The following is a 19,229-nucleotide window of genomic DNA, read 5'->3' on the forward strand; positions in this document are numbered from 1 at the left end:
ATGTTGTATTTGTGTCAATAGGTAAGCTATGGAAGACTTGTAAGCTAAGAATGCTATTAACTCTTTAGGTTTGCCCTCATATCCAGTCCCTTCTGTAGGCCTAGTGCTCTGTTGTGGAGCTCATTGGTATCATTGGTGTGAACTATTAGTGCCTTTCTAGTCTTTCACTGTTCTAAGATACGTCTTTCAGCACTTTGTAGTATGAAGATTTTGGTATGTGGAAAATAGTGCCAGGAAGTTTGGCCTTTTACTGCTACCGACATTACGAAAGCATTGTGTTAGTAACTGTCTGTGCTTTTTTACTCTTTGGTGATGGCAGTAATATGCTGTGCTTAGGTGCATTGCTTCTATTTGCTGTGAAGCCTGTGTATTAGCACTAAACATTCTAGGCTTGTTTACCTTGTTATTTATCACTGGAGAACCAGTAAGATATGGACCATAACCCTTTTTTCTTTAATACTTAAAATATTTATGCAGCCTGCTGCATCAAATATACTGACCTTCTAAGTACTAAATGGTGCCCTTGAAGTCCTGCCTCAGCACACTCCATTTCTAGTTTTCTTATTTCTTTCCAAGCTTTTGTAGCACAGTGAGTGAGGAAAAATTACCTATTGGTTCCTATTGAGTCTATTCCTCTGAGATCTGTGGTTTGGAAAGTGACTTTAGGGTATCTAGCAGTGGTGCTTGAACCTGCAAGATTATCTTGTATTCAAATGTGTTTGTATTTTTCTCTTAAATGCCTCTGTCTATACCATACCACACCACTGCATTCATTCAGACTCACTGCTAAAGTCCTTTTTCTTGCATTAAGCAAGTCTACTTGGATTGGAACCTGCATTTGTGTTTTTTGATTGCTTTCAGAACAAGTCTTTCATTCTCCCTTTCATAGTAATACGATGGTGTTTCTTTGCCAAATTTCCATGTGCTTCATTGTTCAGGTGATAGGTTAATCAACTGTTTATTATTGATTTTTAAATATAATCTAGTTAGGACCATGCTATGAATATCCATGATTTGGCAGATGCAATTATTTCGGTGATTGTTTATATTCTTTGGTATGTCTTCTCTACTGGATTTTTGATTTTTAAAATATTGTAATAAGCTGTGATGTGAGTAATAATTTTACTTTGTGAGAAGTGGGTTTAAGAAATAAAAGTATCTTCAAAGTGTTTAAACATAAGCTCCTGAAGATTATCTTTAAAATAGGCTGCAGCACATGAAATACTTTGTTTTTTCAGAGTATGTTTTCTTTTACTGCAGTGTATTCCTACCATTGAAGCAAATGTAGCAAAATAATTTTGAATAGATATTTAATTTGCCCTGAAATTTTGGCTACATAGTAGCCAACTATCTTTTGAATTTTGGATTTTTAAACCACTGTTGTCAAAGAGAAAACTATATCCACTATTCCTATGGGCAAGATAAAAATGAAAGCTTTCTTAGGATTCTTTATTGCAATAGGAAGCTAACATGTTTTTGCTGAAATCCACATTGGAATTAGTGTCTGGGCAATGATGCTAAATGGTGGACAAGGGGAATGGGGAAGCAAATTTATGACATAGTTAAATGGGGCAAGGGAGAATAAGTAAATAACTGAAAGAACTGAAGTGTCCTTGCTATGAGTAAATAAATTTTGCTTTTTAGAAATGATAATTCAGAAAAGATTATGGAATAATTTTAAGTTTGAGTATCTTTCTATAACTTCAATAATTGTGCAACTTGAGCATTTCCGTAGATCAACAGATACTACTGGTGGGGAAAAAAAAAAACAAACCAGAAATAAAATGCTTTCTTTTGCATAGCTGGTGTAAGATGCAATGAATGTCTAAATGTTGATTTTAAGTGTGTCCACCTAGTCAGGAAGTAGTTTTATAGGTTTGGGGGTTGTGTTTTTGTTTGTTTTGAAATATCTGTTGCATTAAGCCTTGAGATTTGTAGCTCACTTCTGTCACACCAATATCTCTTGCCATTACATGCTAGAATCAGGGGCTTTAACCTTACAGTAGTGCTTTTCATAGAGGATCTGTAAAGCAAATGTAATTAGTTACAGCTTAATTGTATGACTAGTTGAAGGGAGAGGTAATTTTGTACAAGAATCTTACTGTATTGAATAACTTTGTTTTTCTTTTACAGAATTCCTGTAAATACTAGTAAATATTGCTGGTGGTGTGCATTCTGGAGATACATTTTTACTACAGATACTACCAAGGCTTTGCGAATGGGATGAACATGCTGCTGTTAACTGCTTACTGACAGTAACCAGCTGGGCACTTCACCAGTGATGTTTTCATTCTCACATTGTCCAACTGGAGTTTGCTTATACTGATTTTTAAAAAGAGGAAGAAATCAAAGTGGAGTACCGTAAACTTGACATGGAGAATAAAAAGAAAGACAAGGACAAGGCAGATGAAAGAATGGCACGGCCTAGTGGGAGGTCAGGCCATAATCCACGTGGAACTGGTTCTTCAAATTCTGGAGTGTTAATGGTTGGACCTAACTTCAGAGTTGGCAAAAAAATCGGATGTGGTAATTTTGGAGAGCTACGATTAGGTAAGATCCTTGTTTCTTTATTTCAGTTTACATTACTCAAGGCCCTTGTATGCAGTCTAGGCTTGAAAATGTCTACATGAACACACCATACAGCTCTTCAAACTACTTTCAAGTTTCAGACAGGTTAAATTTGCCTTGCACATCTTTTGGTGTTTGACCCTGGCCAGTGCAAGCTCTCTCAGATATTAAGAATCTCTGTAGCAGAAGACTTTCTGGGACTAAAAATGTTTCATAACTGTGCGCAGTGCTATCCTAAATTCAGTCAGTTGTCTTTTCCAAGATAGGGAAATTACTTTATGGTGGTTGTATTTTGCTACTTTTCCTGGCTTCCTGAAGTTTATTCAGATGTATTTGGGACTAAGTGTATGTGAAACACATTCTTCTCCTGTTGGTCCAGCTTGTAGTACTGTGGTCTTGGAGACACTGTAGTAGGCAATACAGAATTTTTAATAGCAGCAAGCTCTTGGATTCCTTGATTTCCTTTCCATCAGCGGCAGTGTAGTGAGGCTAAACAGTGAGCTGCTGTTGGACAAGGGCAGTGAGAATCCATCAATCTGGGAGATGGGTAATTCAGTCAGTTCCCTGCTGAGCAGATGGATGAAAATCAAATGATGAAGAAAGGACGGACTGAGAAGGACCTGTGGAATTTAGAAGAATTTGGGCAGCAAAGCTGGAAATTTTACCTTTATTAAAATAGACACTAAAACATGGGTGTGTGCTTTTGGAAGAGTGTATATTTAGTTTTGGGGACTTAAATTTCCATGATGACAGCATGATTAGCCAGGATTTTCAAGATCTGGGAATTCTGTATGTGTTAACAAATATAACTTGACACTTAATGGCAAGAGTTTATTCCAATGTTCCTGGAAGGCTTGAGTTAATGCACTGCTTCAAGGTTTAAAGAGAGATGGGCTTAACAGTAGAGTATTTGAGAGTAGGGTGGGCAAGGTACGTGGTGTGTTTCTGTTGATCTTCTGCCTCTGATAGAATTACTACTCATTATCCTTCAGACAATGTTTTTAATATAGTGCTTGCATAAAATAGAACATGTTTATATATGCATGTTTATAACATGCATAAAATATGTCATGTTTTTAATATAGTGCTTTCTAGGGGCCTTCTATCTAGTCTGAGTTAGAATGTAAACAAGTTTAGCATATTAATACTTTAGAGAGATGAAAGGTAACATTGCTGGAGCTCTGGCTGAGAATACTGAATTTAACACAGTCTCCATAAGAGGTACTCTTGTTATTCTTATTAATAGTTAGACAAGATTGATATATTTCGACCTTTAGAGTGTAATATATGTGTCTTTGCAGTTCACAAGTCAAGCTGAAGCTCTGTCTTCAATTTGTCTTAAACGTTTCTGAACTGGCTTTGTATGATATTTTTTCTTTTAAACCTTCAATGAACTAAATCAAACCAGTATAATTGATGTCACATTTACTACTTGAAAGCAACTGTAAACTAATAGTTAATTTTTTTTCCTGTCTGTTATCTTGGAGTGGTCACAACATACGGAGTCGATTATGTATTTCAGATCACTGTCAGATTAACTCATTTGCTTGAAGCAGATAGAGTGAAATAATCTATTTAATTCTAAATTCTTGAAGTAGTTGAGACGTAAAGTCTGATATTACTGAAATAAAATGGGACAAACAAGTACAAGAAACAGGAAGAAAAATGTAGTATACTGTCCTGCAACAGCCACCAGGACAAGTGCAGGCTTTCTCCTTTTAACGTCTTCCTTTTGTGCATATGTAGTAGATATTTTATATCCTTATTTATTGTTATTTGTGGTGTAAGATGTTTTAAATGTGTAAGTTACTGAAAGCAGGAGTTAAGATTGGTATTACAGATTCTGATTTAAATTTGTTATTTTTGCGTTTACACTACTACAGTAGCAACTAACTTAACATGTGCATCCCTCCTACAAAGATGAACACAAGCACTTAATTTTTTTTAGGTACCTCCTCAAACTGGGATATATTTTGAGCATGTGTCTTAGGGTTGAATCTTAAAGACTTAAAGGAGGGATAGAGTTGTTAAAGAGCAGTGAAGTTGCACTTCAGAAGATAAAAAATCAGTTACAAATCAGTAGTCATTATAGTTCTTTGACTTGAGAAAAAATGAATTGCCAGACTTCTGCAGTGGCTTGTGGATCAAATGCCAAATTGGCTGTATGTGCCAAAAGAGTTGCAAAACATTAAATTGTTTTGAATATTGAGCTGTTAATCTTAAGGCTCTTCTGAGTTACTGTTACAATAAACTGATGGGGTAGTAAAAGAAAGCTTGTTGTTGCTGCATAAGATGCATTACGCAATACCTGTTCTGTGCTAAGATATGGATCAACAGTGGTGTTAAATCTGCTGTCCTCCGTATTTTAAAGAGACAATTGTCTTGAATAAAGACATAGGAAGTTACAGTGTGCCTTCTGGTGTTTCTTCAGAATTGTAAGCCTGTTACTGCATTCAGCTACTGGAACGCAATATCCAGTCACTTAAATGTAACTGGATTTGTTAGCTACTCCAGAAGCTGATTTATGTATCTAATAGACTGAATGAGGAGGGTGCCTGCAAGAGTTTCTTCAGGTAACTTGCTTTTTGTAAAGCTGAACCCTTAACAAATGTGTGATTTTAATATCTTTTTTCAGCTTTGCAAGAGTACTCTATTTTTCAATATAAGCATTAGAACTGAGATCATAGTCTTTTGACTATAAATGGAACTGTCTTTTCAGGGAACCTTTTTGTCTTGATCCATGTCTTTTCCCTATTTGATTTTTTTTAACAAAACTGAGATAAACATGAGAAAATCAGACCCGAGTAATACTACAGAGAAAAGAGTAGGATTGTCATTAAAAATAATACACACTAAACTCTTTTGAAGACTAGAGAAATGAAGTGTGTCAGAAGTAACAACTTATTCTTTCCTTTATGTGCTCTTTTTTAATTTTACATCTCTAAAGCTTGTTTAATATTTTAATAATTGCACACAATTTGAAGTAATGTTTGTTGAAATCTGTTTATCCAGTTACAGAATCAGTTTTAAAGCAGCAGATGCATTTTGCAAATGATGTAAGCATTTAACTCAGTAATATTCTTGCCCTGTTTGTCCTAACTTTAGGCTTAATAAATTACAGACTTGAGGAAAAAAAAAATCCTGTTAATTCTAACTTGAGCTAGTGTTTGGTGTTCCAAAACCATATCATAACTTAAAAATAAATTTTGAAGAGTTTTAAAGAGCAATAAATATGAAAATGTAGAATATCACATTCCACTTACATTAATTTACCAATTTTCGAGCTTTGCTAGGCCATAAAAATTATGCAAACTTGGTGATAGAGCTGAAACTCTCTCAGTGAAACTGCCCCTTATGCTATTGAAGAGCAAAGTTCTCTTTAAAGTATGTATAATAATAATAAATAATAAAGCTACATTTTTGTAAGTCACTACCAGAACCCCTAGCACCTTAGACGAAAAATGTTTCAAAGACTTTCTTGAGGTTTAAATGGCATTTTACTTGAACAGGAAAGCTAATGTCTCACATTCTTGTTTTTGTTCTTTTTTTCAAGGAAAAAATTTATACACAAGTGAATATGTGGCAATTAAGCTGGTAAGTAATTTTTTTTTAAAAGGATTTAGGGTGAGAAACTAATCAGAATTTTCCTTTCATATATAATGGTTTGATTTCCTTAATTGAAATCCTTAATAGTCTTGTTTATTTTCAACTGACTAGATGAAAACAGTAAGTGATAGATGTAATTATATACTTTGGCCATATTGAAGAAAACCAGTGTCAATTGTTGCCACTGTTGTCAGAGCTAAATCTATGTTTGTATAGTCGATAATAATTGATTACTGCTTCAAGGATATGCTCAGCAGTCTTCCTAGTAGATTCCTTTTTTGTGCAACAATTAGAGGAACACCAAATTTAATGTGAATCTGACATCAGGTGACTAGAGAAGTTCCAGAAAATCTGTAAATTGCCAGTATTTTAACACCCTTAGTCCCACCCCAAACTGTTTTTCATCTTGTTTTATTTGCAATGATGTGTAAAATGTTTTCTTCACTTACAAGCATGGCAAATTTGGATATTTTGTTAATATGTCATTTTTCTGCTTTTTATGAATCTTTCATCAGAAATATTCAGTTAACTTCATGTTTTGCTTCTGGATACTTTTAACTTCTTGGTAAATGACTATTTTCATAACCAAAGTATTTCAAGATAAAATTCAGTTGTTTACTTTTTGTCATTGAAAGAATTTTAGGACTTCCATTAATTTCTTGTTGCTGCAGTAGGACCGAATATTTTTCATAGCATAGTATAGTGAATTTTTGGTTTCATAAAGTGAAAGGTAAGCTATGGGGATGGAAATTCATGGCTTTAGATGGGGAATCTAAAAAGTGTCACAAAAATACATAATAAACTCTTGAAAAATATTTGTATCACTATCCTTAGAAAAATATTTAGTTCAGGAGTAGTTACAGATTTAAAAGCATCCAAGTTATGGTTTGAAAGAGTAACGTTGGATGCAGTTTTGAGGGTTATTGTGTGTGGGTTATACCAGATTGTCTGGTAAAACTTGAAAATTATCTGAGAATTCCTCTAGTTAAAGGCTTTTTACTAGAAAGTGTGTTCAGAAATAATTTGCAAGATAGTGATTTTTTCTTTTAAGCACTAATTACTTGATGTAGAGCAAGAGAACTTTTTAATCTGATCAGTGTATTTTGGTAAAACCATTTTTATACTATATATGTTACTATTAATAAACTTAGCTAGTATTTTAACCCATTTCAACTTTCAAAGATACTGTTCAGTGGCAACTTTTACTTTGTTTCCAAATTACTAATGGTACAGCTGTTCCTTTACAGTTGTGTAAAATGTTTGAACTATCATTATTGAATAACTTTGAAGTCACTAAAGAACCAGTGTAATAAACTATGTCTATAATTTACTAGTAGTGCTTAAATAACTCTGAATATGTGGTTAACTTTTTGAGTTGTCCTCTTACATTAGTGGTATGAAAAGCTATAGCGTCATTGCAATAGACAACAGATGGAAGAAGTCTTAGTGAAAATCAACACTATATCTTTCATTGTCATTAGGAGGTAAAAATACATTTATTAGCAGGTAGAATTAGTGGGTTCTCTTCTTACTGGAGACAGTGCCAGGACTTTATTTTGACAGTTAGGTAGATCATACTGGTCCCTTTTAAAATGTAAGCCTAACACATTTTTCCTTATCTCTGGCACTTACTCCCTTTGTGTTTTGAGACCAGTCATTAGGCCTATGTGCTCAGTCTTTGTTTTGTTATCCTAAATGAGCCACTCTTAATTTCCTCTGTGTTCTGCACCTGTTTGTAGTTCAAGTCTAGCCATCCAGAATGGGGCTACTTGAATTATACTGGTGGGTTGACCCTGGCTGGATGCCAGATGCCTACCAAAGCTGCTTTATCAACCCCCCCATCCCCCCTCAGCTGGACAGTGGAGAGAAAATATAACAAAAGGCTTGTGGGTTGAGACCGCATGGTGGGGGGGGTTAGAACTGGATGAGTTTTAAGGTCCCTTCCAACACAAACCATTCTATGATTCTATGAGATAAGGACAGAGAGAGATCACTCAGCCATTACCATCACAGGGAAACCCAAGTCGACTTGGGAAGATTAATGTATTACCAATCGAATCAGAGTAGGATAATGAGAAATAAAACCAAATCTTAAAAACACCTTCCACTCACCCCACACTTCTTCCTGGGCTCAACTTCAGTCCCGATTTCTCTCCCTCCTCCCTGCTAGTGGCACAGGGGGACAGGGAATGGGGGTTGCGGTCAGTTTATCACATGTTGTCTCTGCCGCTCCTTCCTCCGGGGGGGGGGGGCGGGGGGGCCGGGGGGGGGCGGTGCAGGGGGGACAGCTACGATGACGATGACTCCTCACACTCTGCCCCTGCTCCAGCCTGGAGTCCCTCCCACAGGAGACAGTCCTCCACCAGCTTCTCCAACACAAGTCCTTCCCACAGGCTGCAGTTCTTCACCAGCTGCTCCAGCATGGGTCCCCCATGGGGTCACAAGTCCTGCCAGCAAACCTGCTCCAGCATGGGCTCCTCTCTCCACGGGGCCACAGGTCCTGCCAGGAGCTTGCTCCAGTGTGGGCTTCCCATAGGGGCACAGCCTCCTTCAGGTACCTCCACCTGTTGCGGCGTGGGGTCCTCCACAGCCTGCAGGTGGAATCGCTACACCCCCTCATCCTTCCTGCATGGGCTGCAGGGGGACAGCCTGCCTCAGCATGGTCTTCACCACAGGCTGCAGGGGGATCTCTGCTCTGGTGCCTGGAGCACCTCCTCCCCACCTTCTTCACTGACCTGGGGGTCTGTAGGGCTGTTTCTCCCACATCTTCTCTTACAGCTGCAATTGGTCCTGGTGTTTTCCCCCCCCTCCTCCTTCTTAACTATGTTATCCTAGAGGCGCTGCCACCATTGCTGATGGGTTCGGCCTTGACCAGCGGTGAGTCTGTCTTGGAGCTGACTGACATTGACTCTGTCAGACATGGGGGAAGCTTCTAGCAGCTTCTCACAGAAGCCACCCCTGTAGCCCCCCTGCTACCAAAACCTTGCCACGCAAACCCAATACTTTCCACTCCTTGCCTCTATGAATAACATATTTAGGAAATATTATTAAAATCCATGTTCATCACACAGCATTAAGAAACTTCACTCACATCAACAAAAAATAATTCCCCACACCAAAATCAAAATAGCATCATCACAACACCTAATGAAAGTGAACAATTTACACACAATCCACCCTTCTTCCTTTCACCACAATTACAACAACCAAAATTCTCCATGATCATTCTGCTCTCTAACATTGTTCAGTCCATGTTTTGCCTGTTACTTCTGCCAGTTACTATGCTTATCCTGAATTCCTCATGTCCCATGTTGTGTGCCAAAAAGGACTGTGGTGGGTTGACTCTGGCTGGACACTAGGTACCCACCGAGCTGCTCTATCGCTCACCTCCTCCACACACAGAGTGAGGGAAAAAAACAAGATGGAAAAAATCTTGTGGTTCAAGGTAAAGGCAGTTTAAGAAAGCAAAAGCAAACACCACATATGGAAGCAAAGGAAAACAAAAGATTTATTCTCTACTTCCCATCATCACGTGATGTCCAGCCACTTCCTGGGAGGGTTCCTCCTCCTTTCTCTTAGCTTTTATTACTGAGCAGATGTCATACAGTATGGAATATCCCTTTGGTCAGTAGGGGCCAGCTGTCGTGGCTGTGTCCCCTCCCAGGATCTTGCCCACCCCCAGCCTGTTGGTGAGGGAAGAACTTTAGAGAGACAGCCTTGAGCTGTGTTGAGCAGCGCTCAGAAGTAGCCAAAACACTGGTGTGTTACCAACACCTTGCTAGCTACCAATACACAGCTCAGCACTGTGGGTGCTGCTATGTGGAAAGTTAATTCCAGCTCAGCAAGACCCAATACAGTTATGTATGTATTCCAGTTTGAGCAGAAATCCTTGGCAGGTACGGTTGTGGTAATATCTCTCCTGAAGTATACTAAAACCATATTTGTATTCCTCATGGAAGCATTCCATTGTTGATGTACTGTTTTCTTGTGAGCAGCAAGACATCTCCTATGCCAGATGTTTTGCGTATGAATAGTAACCTTATACTCTAGTGCAGGAGGATCGTGTGGGTTTTTCTCAAGAGCATGAATTATAATGGCTGCATTTACACAGCAGCTTGCAGGAGTGCTTCTGATGTTAAAAGTAAATGGATTTTATAACTACTGTTTTGACTTAACCTTTTCATTGTGTGAATTAATGTTTCCCTTGTGGACAAAATTATACAACTATGTTCCTGTTTATGATGCTTATGGCAACTTCAGCACTTGTGTAAGGAAATAGTTTGAACACTTAATACCTGAGGGTCATACAATGTATGCATTTTAATGTATAAAATTTATATGTAAATGCATATATATTCTGGTAAAATGGCAACAGTTCCAGGATCTTACTCTTAATCTGACTTGTTTCATTATGGCCTGTTCTGGTTCAACAGATATTCAGATTTGAAAGGTTAGAACGGACTTTTTTACAGACTGGAGTGACACTTTTAAGAACTGGGCTTTATCAATTGTGCACTGTCTAGCTGTGTTTGTATATTTCTGCTGGTCTTATAGTATATAAATTGGTATCTTGTGCTCGGGTAGTTCTTCAGCAATAACTATTTGGTGTACATGAACTGTACCTTTCCTGCTCACCTTTTCATTTATTCTTAAATTTACTTCTTTTTTTACATGACCCTCTACTTCACTTAAACCTCCTATTCAGCTCTCCCCTCTCCTTCATTCTTCTTCCCTTTCCCTTCGTCAAATTTCTCCATTGCCCAAACTTATCTCTTCTGCAAGATGGTTAACTACTAACCAAATACCAACTAAAGGAATTTCAGCTTGAGCTGCTTCTGGAAATAAGCCAATTTTTCTGTCTTTGTGTGAAAGATAGCAAGTTAGGAGGTAGTCACTGCTGCTCTTAATCTGTAATCTTTAATTCATTAATCATTCAGTTGTTAAGATTTTAATCCTTATAATTTTAAGTGGAGGATGTGTGAAAAGAAGATTGCAGTTGGTTACAAGGCTGGAATGGTTTTTCCTCCCTTTTTTGTTTCTAAAGAATTATTGTAGTCTAGAATGATACCATTTCAGAACCTCTCTAGAAGGCTGTAGTAAATCCAAATCAACTGCAACTCTGATCTTTTCCTGTAACAAGAGTCCTACTCTGAAAGACCTTTTTTCCTGAAAATAGCTTTTGTTTGCTATTGCTGAAGAAAATATGAAGCAGAGACAGAGGATACACTTGAGTAGGAGTTCTCACTGGATTACTAAAACCATGAAAAGTAGGTAATAGCTGAATGTTTATATTGTGCTTTGGGTTAACATCAAAGTTCTTGAAAATTTCTAACATTATGGTTAGAATAAGTAAACTGTTTTCTCAAAGGCCTTTAGAAGGGAAATGGCCCATCTTGGAAATTGCATAGTAGTTTATTCCGTATTTGTGGCACAAAAATAATTGCCAAAAAATTCCCATGATGAACTTGAAACAGATCTCATTTCTAGTGTCGTTATCCTTTTGTTTGAATGTATAAGCATATCCCCCCCCCCCCCCAAAAAAAAAAAAAACCAAACAAACAAACACCCAAACCCAGGAAGGAAAAATCTTGGTTCAAAAGAACCTCTCTAAGCTAAGGAGCTGTTGTTTCTGCTGCTCAGGTAACTGGTGTTTAGTAGACTGCACATTAATTCTTTGATGGTAGCAAGACCACAAGTCCCTCATTATGAGAGAGAAAGGCTCTTCTGCAGGGAAGAGAAGCTATCTATGTTTTAATATAGAAGCTTTGAAATAATTAGACTGGAATGTAAAAGCAGTGTAGTGAAGGTCAGTTACAGAAGATTGCAGAACTCCTGAAACGGTTCTTTGAGGATACTTAGTGAAGACAGGAGCTTTTTTAAGTAAACAAAATACACTAATTTCTTTTGGTAAGAGAAGTTGGCTGCAAAGTCCTCTGGGTTTAACATGATGTTTGAACAGTTATGTGTTCCCAAGCTTCTTTTTAGTTGCTGGAATGTACTGAAATACTAATGAAAATAGAACCATAATTTCCCATTTCTTTTTTATTCTTGAATATGCTTTTTAGACTTATTCATAAAAATGTAGTTATAGTGGTGTACTCTTAACTCATGTTGTGGTGGCAGATTACACTTAACATACCTTTGTCTTGATTTATCCTTATCTATCTTTTCTTATTTATCAGAAGTTTACTGCATATTGCAAAGTGGGATATGTAGGAACAAAACAGGTTTTTTTGTGAAGACCTTATTGTGGTTGCCTTTTCACAAATTTCATTGAACAAAAGATTGTATTTCCTTTGTATGTTGGAGATACTGAACAGTCAGGAAGATAGCTAAGCCTCTTTACAACAATAAGGCAATTCCAGAAGACTGTCAGCCAATAAATGGACTACTAGTACATACTACTGCATTTTTTCACCATTATCGGAGGGAGTAAAAGTATTTGTCTCTCTGCTAGACAGGGTTTAACTTCAGTCTTTGGCTAGTATGCAGTTGCTAGGTAGACTTGTTTGACTGTTAGAGAACTTTTGCCTTCTGGAGGCTTGTCAGAACTCTTTTCTGCTGATGACTGGCATGAACAGCATTCATTTGAAAAAGTATACCTATGTATGTGAAAAATTCTTTTTCAATTAAGGTGAACAAAATTGAACTGCCCATAAGCCAGTGTCTTGTCTTAGTATATTCAGCAGACATGCAGAGTTTTATGGACTAAAACATTTTCCTCTTAGCAGGCAGAATTACAAGCTTTAATTAGAGAGCATGTAGAGAGTGGTATATTTTGTAACTAACAGACTTCTATAATACTACTGCAGGCAAACTGGTAGCTAAATTTGTGTGGTTTTGTAAAAGGTTAAAAAGTTTCAGTAACATGCTTCATAGTGTATTTACTTATGCCTCTGAAAGCTGAGTGTTGAAGGCTGATAGTTGCACTGATTTACTTAGGCCTACATTTACATGTATGTAAATATTTATGCATGTATTTATGACAATAAATTTTATGTGTTCTTCTCATAAACTGTAAGTAGGACCTTTAGGTGGCCTAGTTAGTCTTACTTAGTAATTCAGTTTGTGAAGGACCAACACTTCTTTGTTTTAGAAAGTTCTTACTTCTTTACAAAGAATTCCAGTGTTCAGCTGGGATGAATGCTCTGGAGCATAAAAAGCATATATTAAATTCTATTTGGTTTTTGTAGAAATTGTTATGTTGGCCTTTTTTACTTCTGGTCCTCAACTTCTGGCATCCTGGCAAAATCAAATGCTTAAATGTACCTGGACATGGACTTTGGTTGTAGCAGCAGCAATTTGAAACATCTGAATGTTGGAGGAAGATGGGTTTAGGAAAAGGACTAAGTTTTTCATCATTGTGCATTGACTTATGGTTTCTATGGCCTGGATGTACCACTGGGAAACAACACAGGTTAATAAATTGTTAGCTTCTAGAGAAGATGGAGTTAGGAAAGAGATGAGCATCTGTCCCATCCCACTCGGGGGGGAGGGTGAGGTTAACTTTTTAATTCTCTGCGTGGTAATGAGAAGTGACGACAATTACTTCAGAGGTTCAAACGAACTATAAATTTACTTAAAACTCTGTGGAACTATAAAAGATAGAGGCTTGGCAAAGGTCATAACAATGCTCAAAATTTAGCAGAACTATGAAAGGTAAGGGTTTAGCAAAACATGTGACAATATTACCCTAATGTGCCGAAAATTAAGTTACAAAGAGAGTGATAGAGAGGAAAAGAAAGAGAGAAAGAAAAGAGAGAGAGAGAAAAGATATCACCACCCTTGGATCCAGTGATGTTCTCTGCTCATAGTTGTAGTCTTCAGGTGGTGGGCGTCCGCCGAAAACTTATGTTTCCACTTCGTATAACCCGATGTGCCCGCCCCATAGGCGGTGGACTGTCATCACTGAGCAGGCACAGTATGGGCTCAGGAATGTTCAGAAATGTTCTAGAAATGAGTCGGTGGGTTGTGGGGGTCCGGGGGACTCACTGCCCCCCCCCCCCTTCAGGGCTGACCAACCGAGTGGTGATCTGTCACAGGCACATGGTGCACAGGGCACAGATGGTCATTGTTTACGTGTTTCAGGAATAGAGGAGTGGTCTCACAAGAGTTATCCTGCCTCCGCAGGCTCCGTTCTTGTTCAACACTCCCTGGTCATCATCAGCCCATCCCTGTCCATGTCAAGACAGGTGTTTGCGACATTCACTTGTTATCAGAGCCTCACAGCATCATGTCCAAACTCTTCCTGAAAATTGACATCCAGCTGTATCAATTATTGCTGATAAATGTAGTAACAATCTTGCTAATTACGTGCTGCAATTCTAGTAGTAGCAGTCTGTGTAGGAATAACGCACAGTTAATGTCCAAATTATCACTGATGCATTAGGAGATGTTACTTATAACAAGAAACCAGGCATATCTTCTAAAAGATGGTCTAGGAAATTACTTTAAGGATCTTATGATAATGTACCTTTTACTTTGCAAAGGGACATACTCAAGAAGTTAGGGCTTTCATTTAGGCTGCTTGTGTATACCTGTGCTTAATCTCATGTCACTTTATTCTCTGAGACTTTGCCATATTAGTATGTAGAACACAGAACTAAGATTTCATTAACTTATGTAAATTATGTTGGGAAAAGAAAGATTTAAACTGCAGATTTATTCTGGTGCTTTTTTTATATCAGATTTATAGTTTACAATGGTGCTACTTAATTTCTGGTAAACTGTTACTATGTGGTGGAAGGATTTGGTATTTTTTGTCAAGATCCTAGGATAAAACTTTTTTTTTAATAAAGATACATCTGTACTTATAGCAGGTGTGTGGACAGTCTTTTTGATCTGTTAAGCTGCGTATCAGTGCCACCTTTTGAGAGCTGCAAGACACATCACCCATGTGATTTGGAGAGACAGATTATTTTTTAGCTATTTCATTGTGGGTCTGTGGTAGGGTTTGCATGTTGGACCCCAGTCGCGTGGAACAATACATGATATAAATGTTCCCTTATGCTCTAGTCTCACCTGACTGAGGTTTAGGTTTCTCAGTTTCTTAATTTCTTAATTGCCAGTCATTTTAGAAGAAGCATTCAAACTTTCCATGTGGCTTGGAAGCAGTAGGATTAGTTCAGCTGGTATTAGTGTATTAGTTTTTAGGCTTTGGCAGAGAGGCTTTGTTTTAAATGTTGTTTTTGTTTTTAAATCAGGAGCCAATGAAGTCGAGAGCACCACAGCTACATTTGGAATACAGATTCTACAAGCAGCTAGGATCTGGAGGTAAAAAGCAGTGTCATGCATTTTACTGTAATGTAATCCAGGATAAATTTTTCACAGAAGTTTTATGATTTAGAGGTATAAATCTCTATAATAAAAGTGTCCCTAGTTACTTAAAGTAGAAAAAAGTCCAATGAGTCAGTGGATTAATATATATATTTTTCTAGTATTGTAAGATTTTTTTTTCCACTCTGGAAAGTGTGTCTGTGAAATCCTAAGACTATTTAATAAGTCTTAAATATCACAGAATTTGTGTGCATATTGGATATACCTTAAACTAAGCTGTCTTAGAGTACTACTAGTGCGTTCTCTTTGAATAAACACTATAAATGACCAAACTGCTAATCTGCTACTCACATATTTATATTTAAAGTTACTGTGATATTTAAATAGCTTCAGTCTCAGTTTTACTTTATTTCCATTGACAAGCTTCTTAAATACTTTTTAAAAAAGTTTAAATGTAGTTTAAGATTTGAATTTCTCATTTTGTTCCCCTTGGTGCTTTTACATCCAGAAATACTCTTATGATGGTCCTATCAATGATCCATTTATCATCTTTTGCTTTTATAGGTGAGCAATACCTAAAACTTCTCACATATTTTTGTGCCTTTAACAAAACTGTATATAGTCAGTTAGCAAGATGTGAAGCTTCTTAAACTAAGAAAATCAGAAGAAATCTTCCCTAAATCAGGTATACCCTAGGAAAAATTCTTATGATGTATTTTCCTTGAAAATGGAAATTTTAAAATTATTTAATTCCTAGAATATTTTTTTGTAGGTCATTTAGTTCATTACTTTTGCACTTTTTACTAATGTAGAAGTTTCTCATATAAAATGGACTACTAGTAGTTGTTTTCTACATGCACACCTTTTTCCTGTCAAAGGCAGCTTGGATTTTGTAATGGTGATTTTAAAGTCATGCTTAAACTACAGTAAAATACTATTTAAGCTGAAAAGTCATCTCTGAAAGTCAAGGAATACAAAATGAACATGTCCATACTACTTTCATTTTCTTGTCTTGAATGTATGTGTTATGATAACTTTTAATACTTTTTAAATACTACTTTTATTTAAAAAAAATCAGGATCATATATTCATTGATATGCAGACTGGGCAGTGTTTCTCTAGATAGGTAGCTTTCAAAATTTTGTGCTCTGCTTTAAAGACTGTCTCTAGGGAAACATACTTTCCAATACTTTAAATTCATATAGAACTTTTTTTGATCTGGTATGAATGCTCTGCAACCATGAATCTTTAGATATAACTCTTTGCAAGACACAACATTGTATGTTCTTCTTCATAGATGGAAAATTAAGTTGCAGGATGTCTGGTCAAAATATTGAGTCTTATATACTTGCTAATTGGAGAAAGTCATCAGGGTACAATGTACATAAGAAGCTGGGAGGGGACACGGCCAGGACAGCTGACTTAAACTGGCCAAAGGGATATTCTATACCGTATGACATCATGCTCAGTATATAAGTTGGAGAAAGCTGGCCAGGGGTTTAGACAGCAGCTTGGTAACTAACTGGGCATTGGTGGTCTGCAGGTGGTGAGCAATACTGTGTATAACTTATTTTGTATATTATCATTATTACTATTAATCTTCCTTTTCTGTCCTACTAAACTGTCTTTATCTCATCCTGTGAGTTTCACTTTTTTTCCTGATTCTCTCCCCCATCCCACTGTGAGGGGCGAGTGAGCAAATGGCTGTGTGGTTGTTTTAGCTGCTGACCGGGTTAAACCACAACAGTGGGAAAGACACATCATGAAGAAAGTAATATTCATGTTCGTCGCTTCTTAGAGAGAAGTTAAAAAAAATTGCTGATTCCTTGTTTTCTGCAGCACTCTCCCTTTTCCCGTCTTTGCAGGAGCTTGGCCCTCAAGCCCAAGAGATTCTGCAGCCTAAGATTCTTTCAGAAGAAAGGTTGCAGAATTATATAATTTCTGTCCTCATGTAAAATGAGGCAATTGGTTTTACTGACTTTTTGTGACATTTTTACTGTCAAGCGTAGATTTGAGAAATTTTGTCACATGAACGGTTGGAAAGCATAGTGGTAGAAAGTTCATGGGCCTAGTGATAAATTCAGTAAGCAGCTGATCCTTCCTACATAGAAAAGGAGATAACTAAAAATCTTATGCCAGATCTAGCTGTATAGATAGTGTTGCTTTATGGGCAGTGGTTGTACTTTTGTCAGAGAGTAAATTGAAGGAAGTGTGTCTTCATTGTACAAGTAGTGGAAGAGTCTATCATAGAAGGTATAAAAATAGCTGTCATTGCTGGAAGAAATTGTAAGTATTGTAACTGTGAGCAGATAGGAGGTTTTACTGATAAGTAATTACTCACGGTACTAGCAGTGTACTAGGCCTTTTCTGCTTCTCACACCACCCTACCAGTGAGTAGGCTGGGAATGCACAAGGAGTTGAGAGGGGACACAGACAGGACAGCTGACCCAGACTGATCAAAGGGATGTTCCATACCATATGATGTCATGCTCAGCATATAAAGCTGGGTGGAAGAAGAAGGAAGGGGTGGGACATTCGGAGTGATGGTGTTTGTCTTCCCAAGTCACTGTTATGTGTGATGGAGCTCTGCTTTCCTGGAGGTGGCTGAATACCTGCCTGTTGATGGGAAGTGGTGAATGAATTCCTTGTCTTGCTTTGTTTGCTTGTGCGGCTTTTACTTTACCTATTAAACTGTCTTTATCTCAACCCATGAGTTTTCTCACTTTCACTCGTCTGATGCTCTCCCCCATCCTGCTGGTGGGGGGAGTAAGTGGCTGCATGATGCTTGGTTGCTGGCTGGACCAAAACCATGACAAAGGAGTACCATTTTGAAATTGTATGCTTTCTTGATATTCCCTTATCTCCAGCCAGTACTTGTCTACTTACTTATAATATCCCTTTTTATTTTCTAATGACCTTGTGACTTATATTTTTGGCTTTTTATATGTCCCGGGTTTGACTGAGATAATTTTCTTTCTAGTAGCTGGTATAGTGCTGTGGATTTAGTATGAGAATAAAGTTGATAACATACTGATGGTTTTAGTTATTGCTAGGTAGTTGTTACATCTACACTAAGTCAAAGATTTTTCAGCTTCTCACATGCTGCCAGGTGCAGAAGAAGCTGGGAGAGCACTGACAGGACAGCTGACCCAGATTGGCCAAAGGGATATTCCATACCATGTAATGTCTTGCTCTGAATATAACTGGCGAAGCTAGCTGCAAGGTGGGATTGCTGCTCGGAAACAGACTGGGCATCGGGTTTTGTTTTTTCTGCATGTCGTGAGCAATTGTATCTGTGCATCACTTGTTTTATTATTACTATTGTTGTTGTTGTTGTTATTATATTTATTCTCTCTTTGTTACTCTATTAAACTGTCTTTATTTCAACCCATGAGTTGTTTTTTTCCCCCATTCTCCTCCCCATTCACTTGTCGGGAGGAGGGGTGAGGGGGCGGCTGTGTAGCTCTCAGTTACCAGCTGGGGCTAAAGCACAACAGTCCTTTTTGGTGTCCAACGTGGGGCATGAAGGGTTGAGATAATTACAGATCTGACCAGAGCATGTTAAAACAAATTTGTTATAAGCATTTATTATATTAGTTTAACTGTTACTGGTCACAATGTTTTATTTGCTCTCAAAGTTGTGTTGTGTAACACTTTACTTGCCATATACACTGGTTATCAATGTTTATGTGTGGTTTATCGCCTCTGAGCATTGGATTATGGTTATTGCTCTGCTGTGTAGTGTACTACGGGCTTATGGTATGATAAAATCATTGGTA

The 19,229-nt window shown here is 37.5% G+C and overlaps 1 protein-coding gene across 4 annotated transcripts in view; it reads left to right on the forward strand.

Annotated features, from left to right (window-relative positions):
* Positions 1–19,229, forward strand: part of CSNK1G3 (casein kinase 1 gamma 3) — a 98,510-nt gene that overhangs the window by 28,265 nt on the left and 51,016 nt on the right. For all 4 annotated transcript variants that reach the window (XM_075741094.1, XM_075741096.1, XM_075741097.1 and 1 more), the window contains exons 3-5: positions 2,134–2,550; positions 6,122–6,162; positions 15,378–15,447. In XM_075741094.1, coding sequence (XP_075597209.1) covers positions 2,373–2,550; positions 6,122–6,162; positions 15,378–15,447 — 289 coding nt within the window. In that variant the 5' untranslated portion in view covers positions 2,134–2,372. The remainder of the gene's footprint in view (positions 1–2,133; positions 2,551–6,121; positions 6,163–15,377; positions 15,448–19,229) is intronic.

Source organism: Balearica regulorum, chromosome Z (genome assembly GCF_011004875.1).
Source record: "Balearica regulorum gibbericeps isolate bBalReg1 chromosome Z, bBalReg1.pri, whole genome shotgun sequence".
Lineage (NCBI taxonomy): Eukaryota > Metazoa > Chordata > Aves > Gruiformes > Gruidae > Balearica > Balearica regulorum.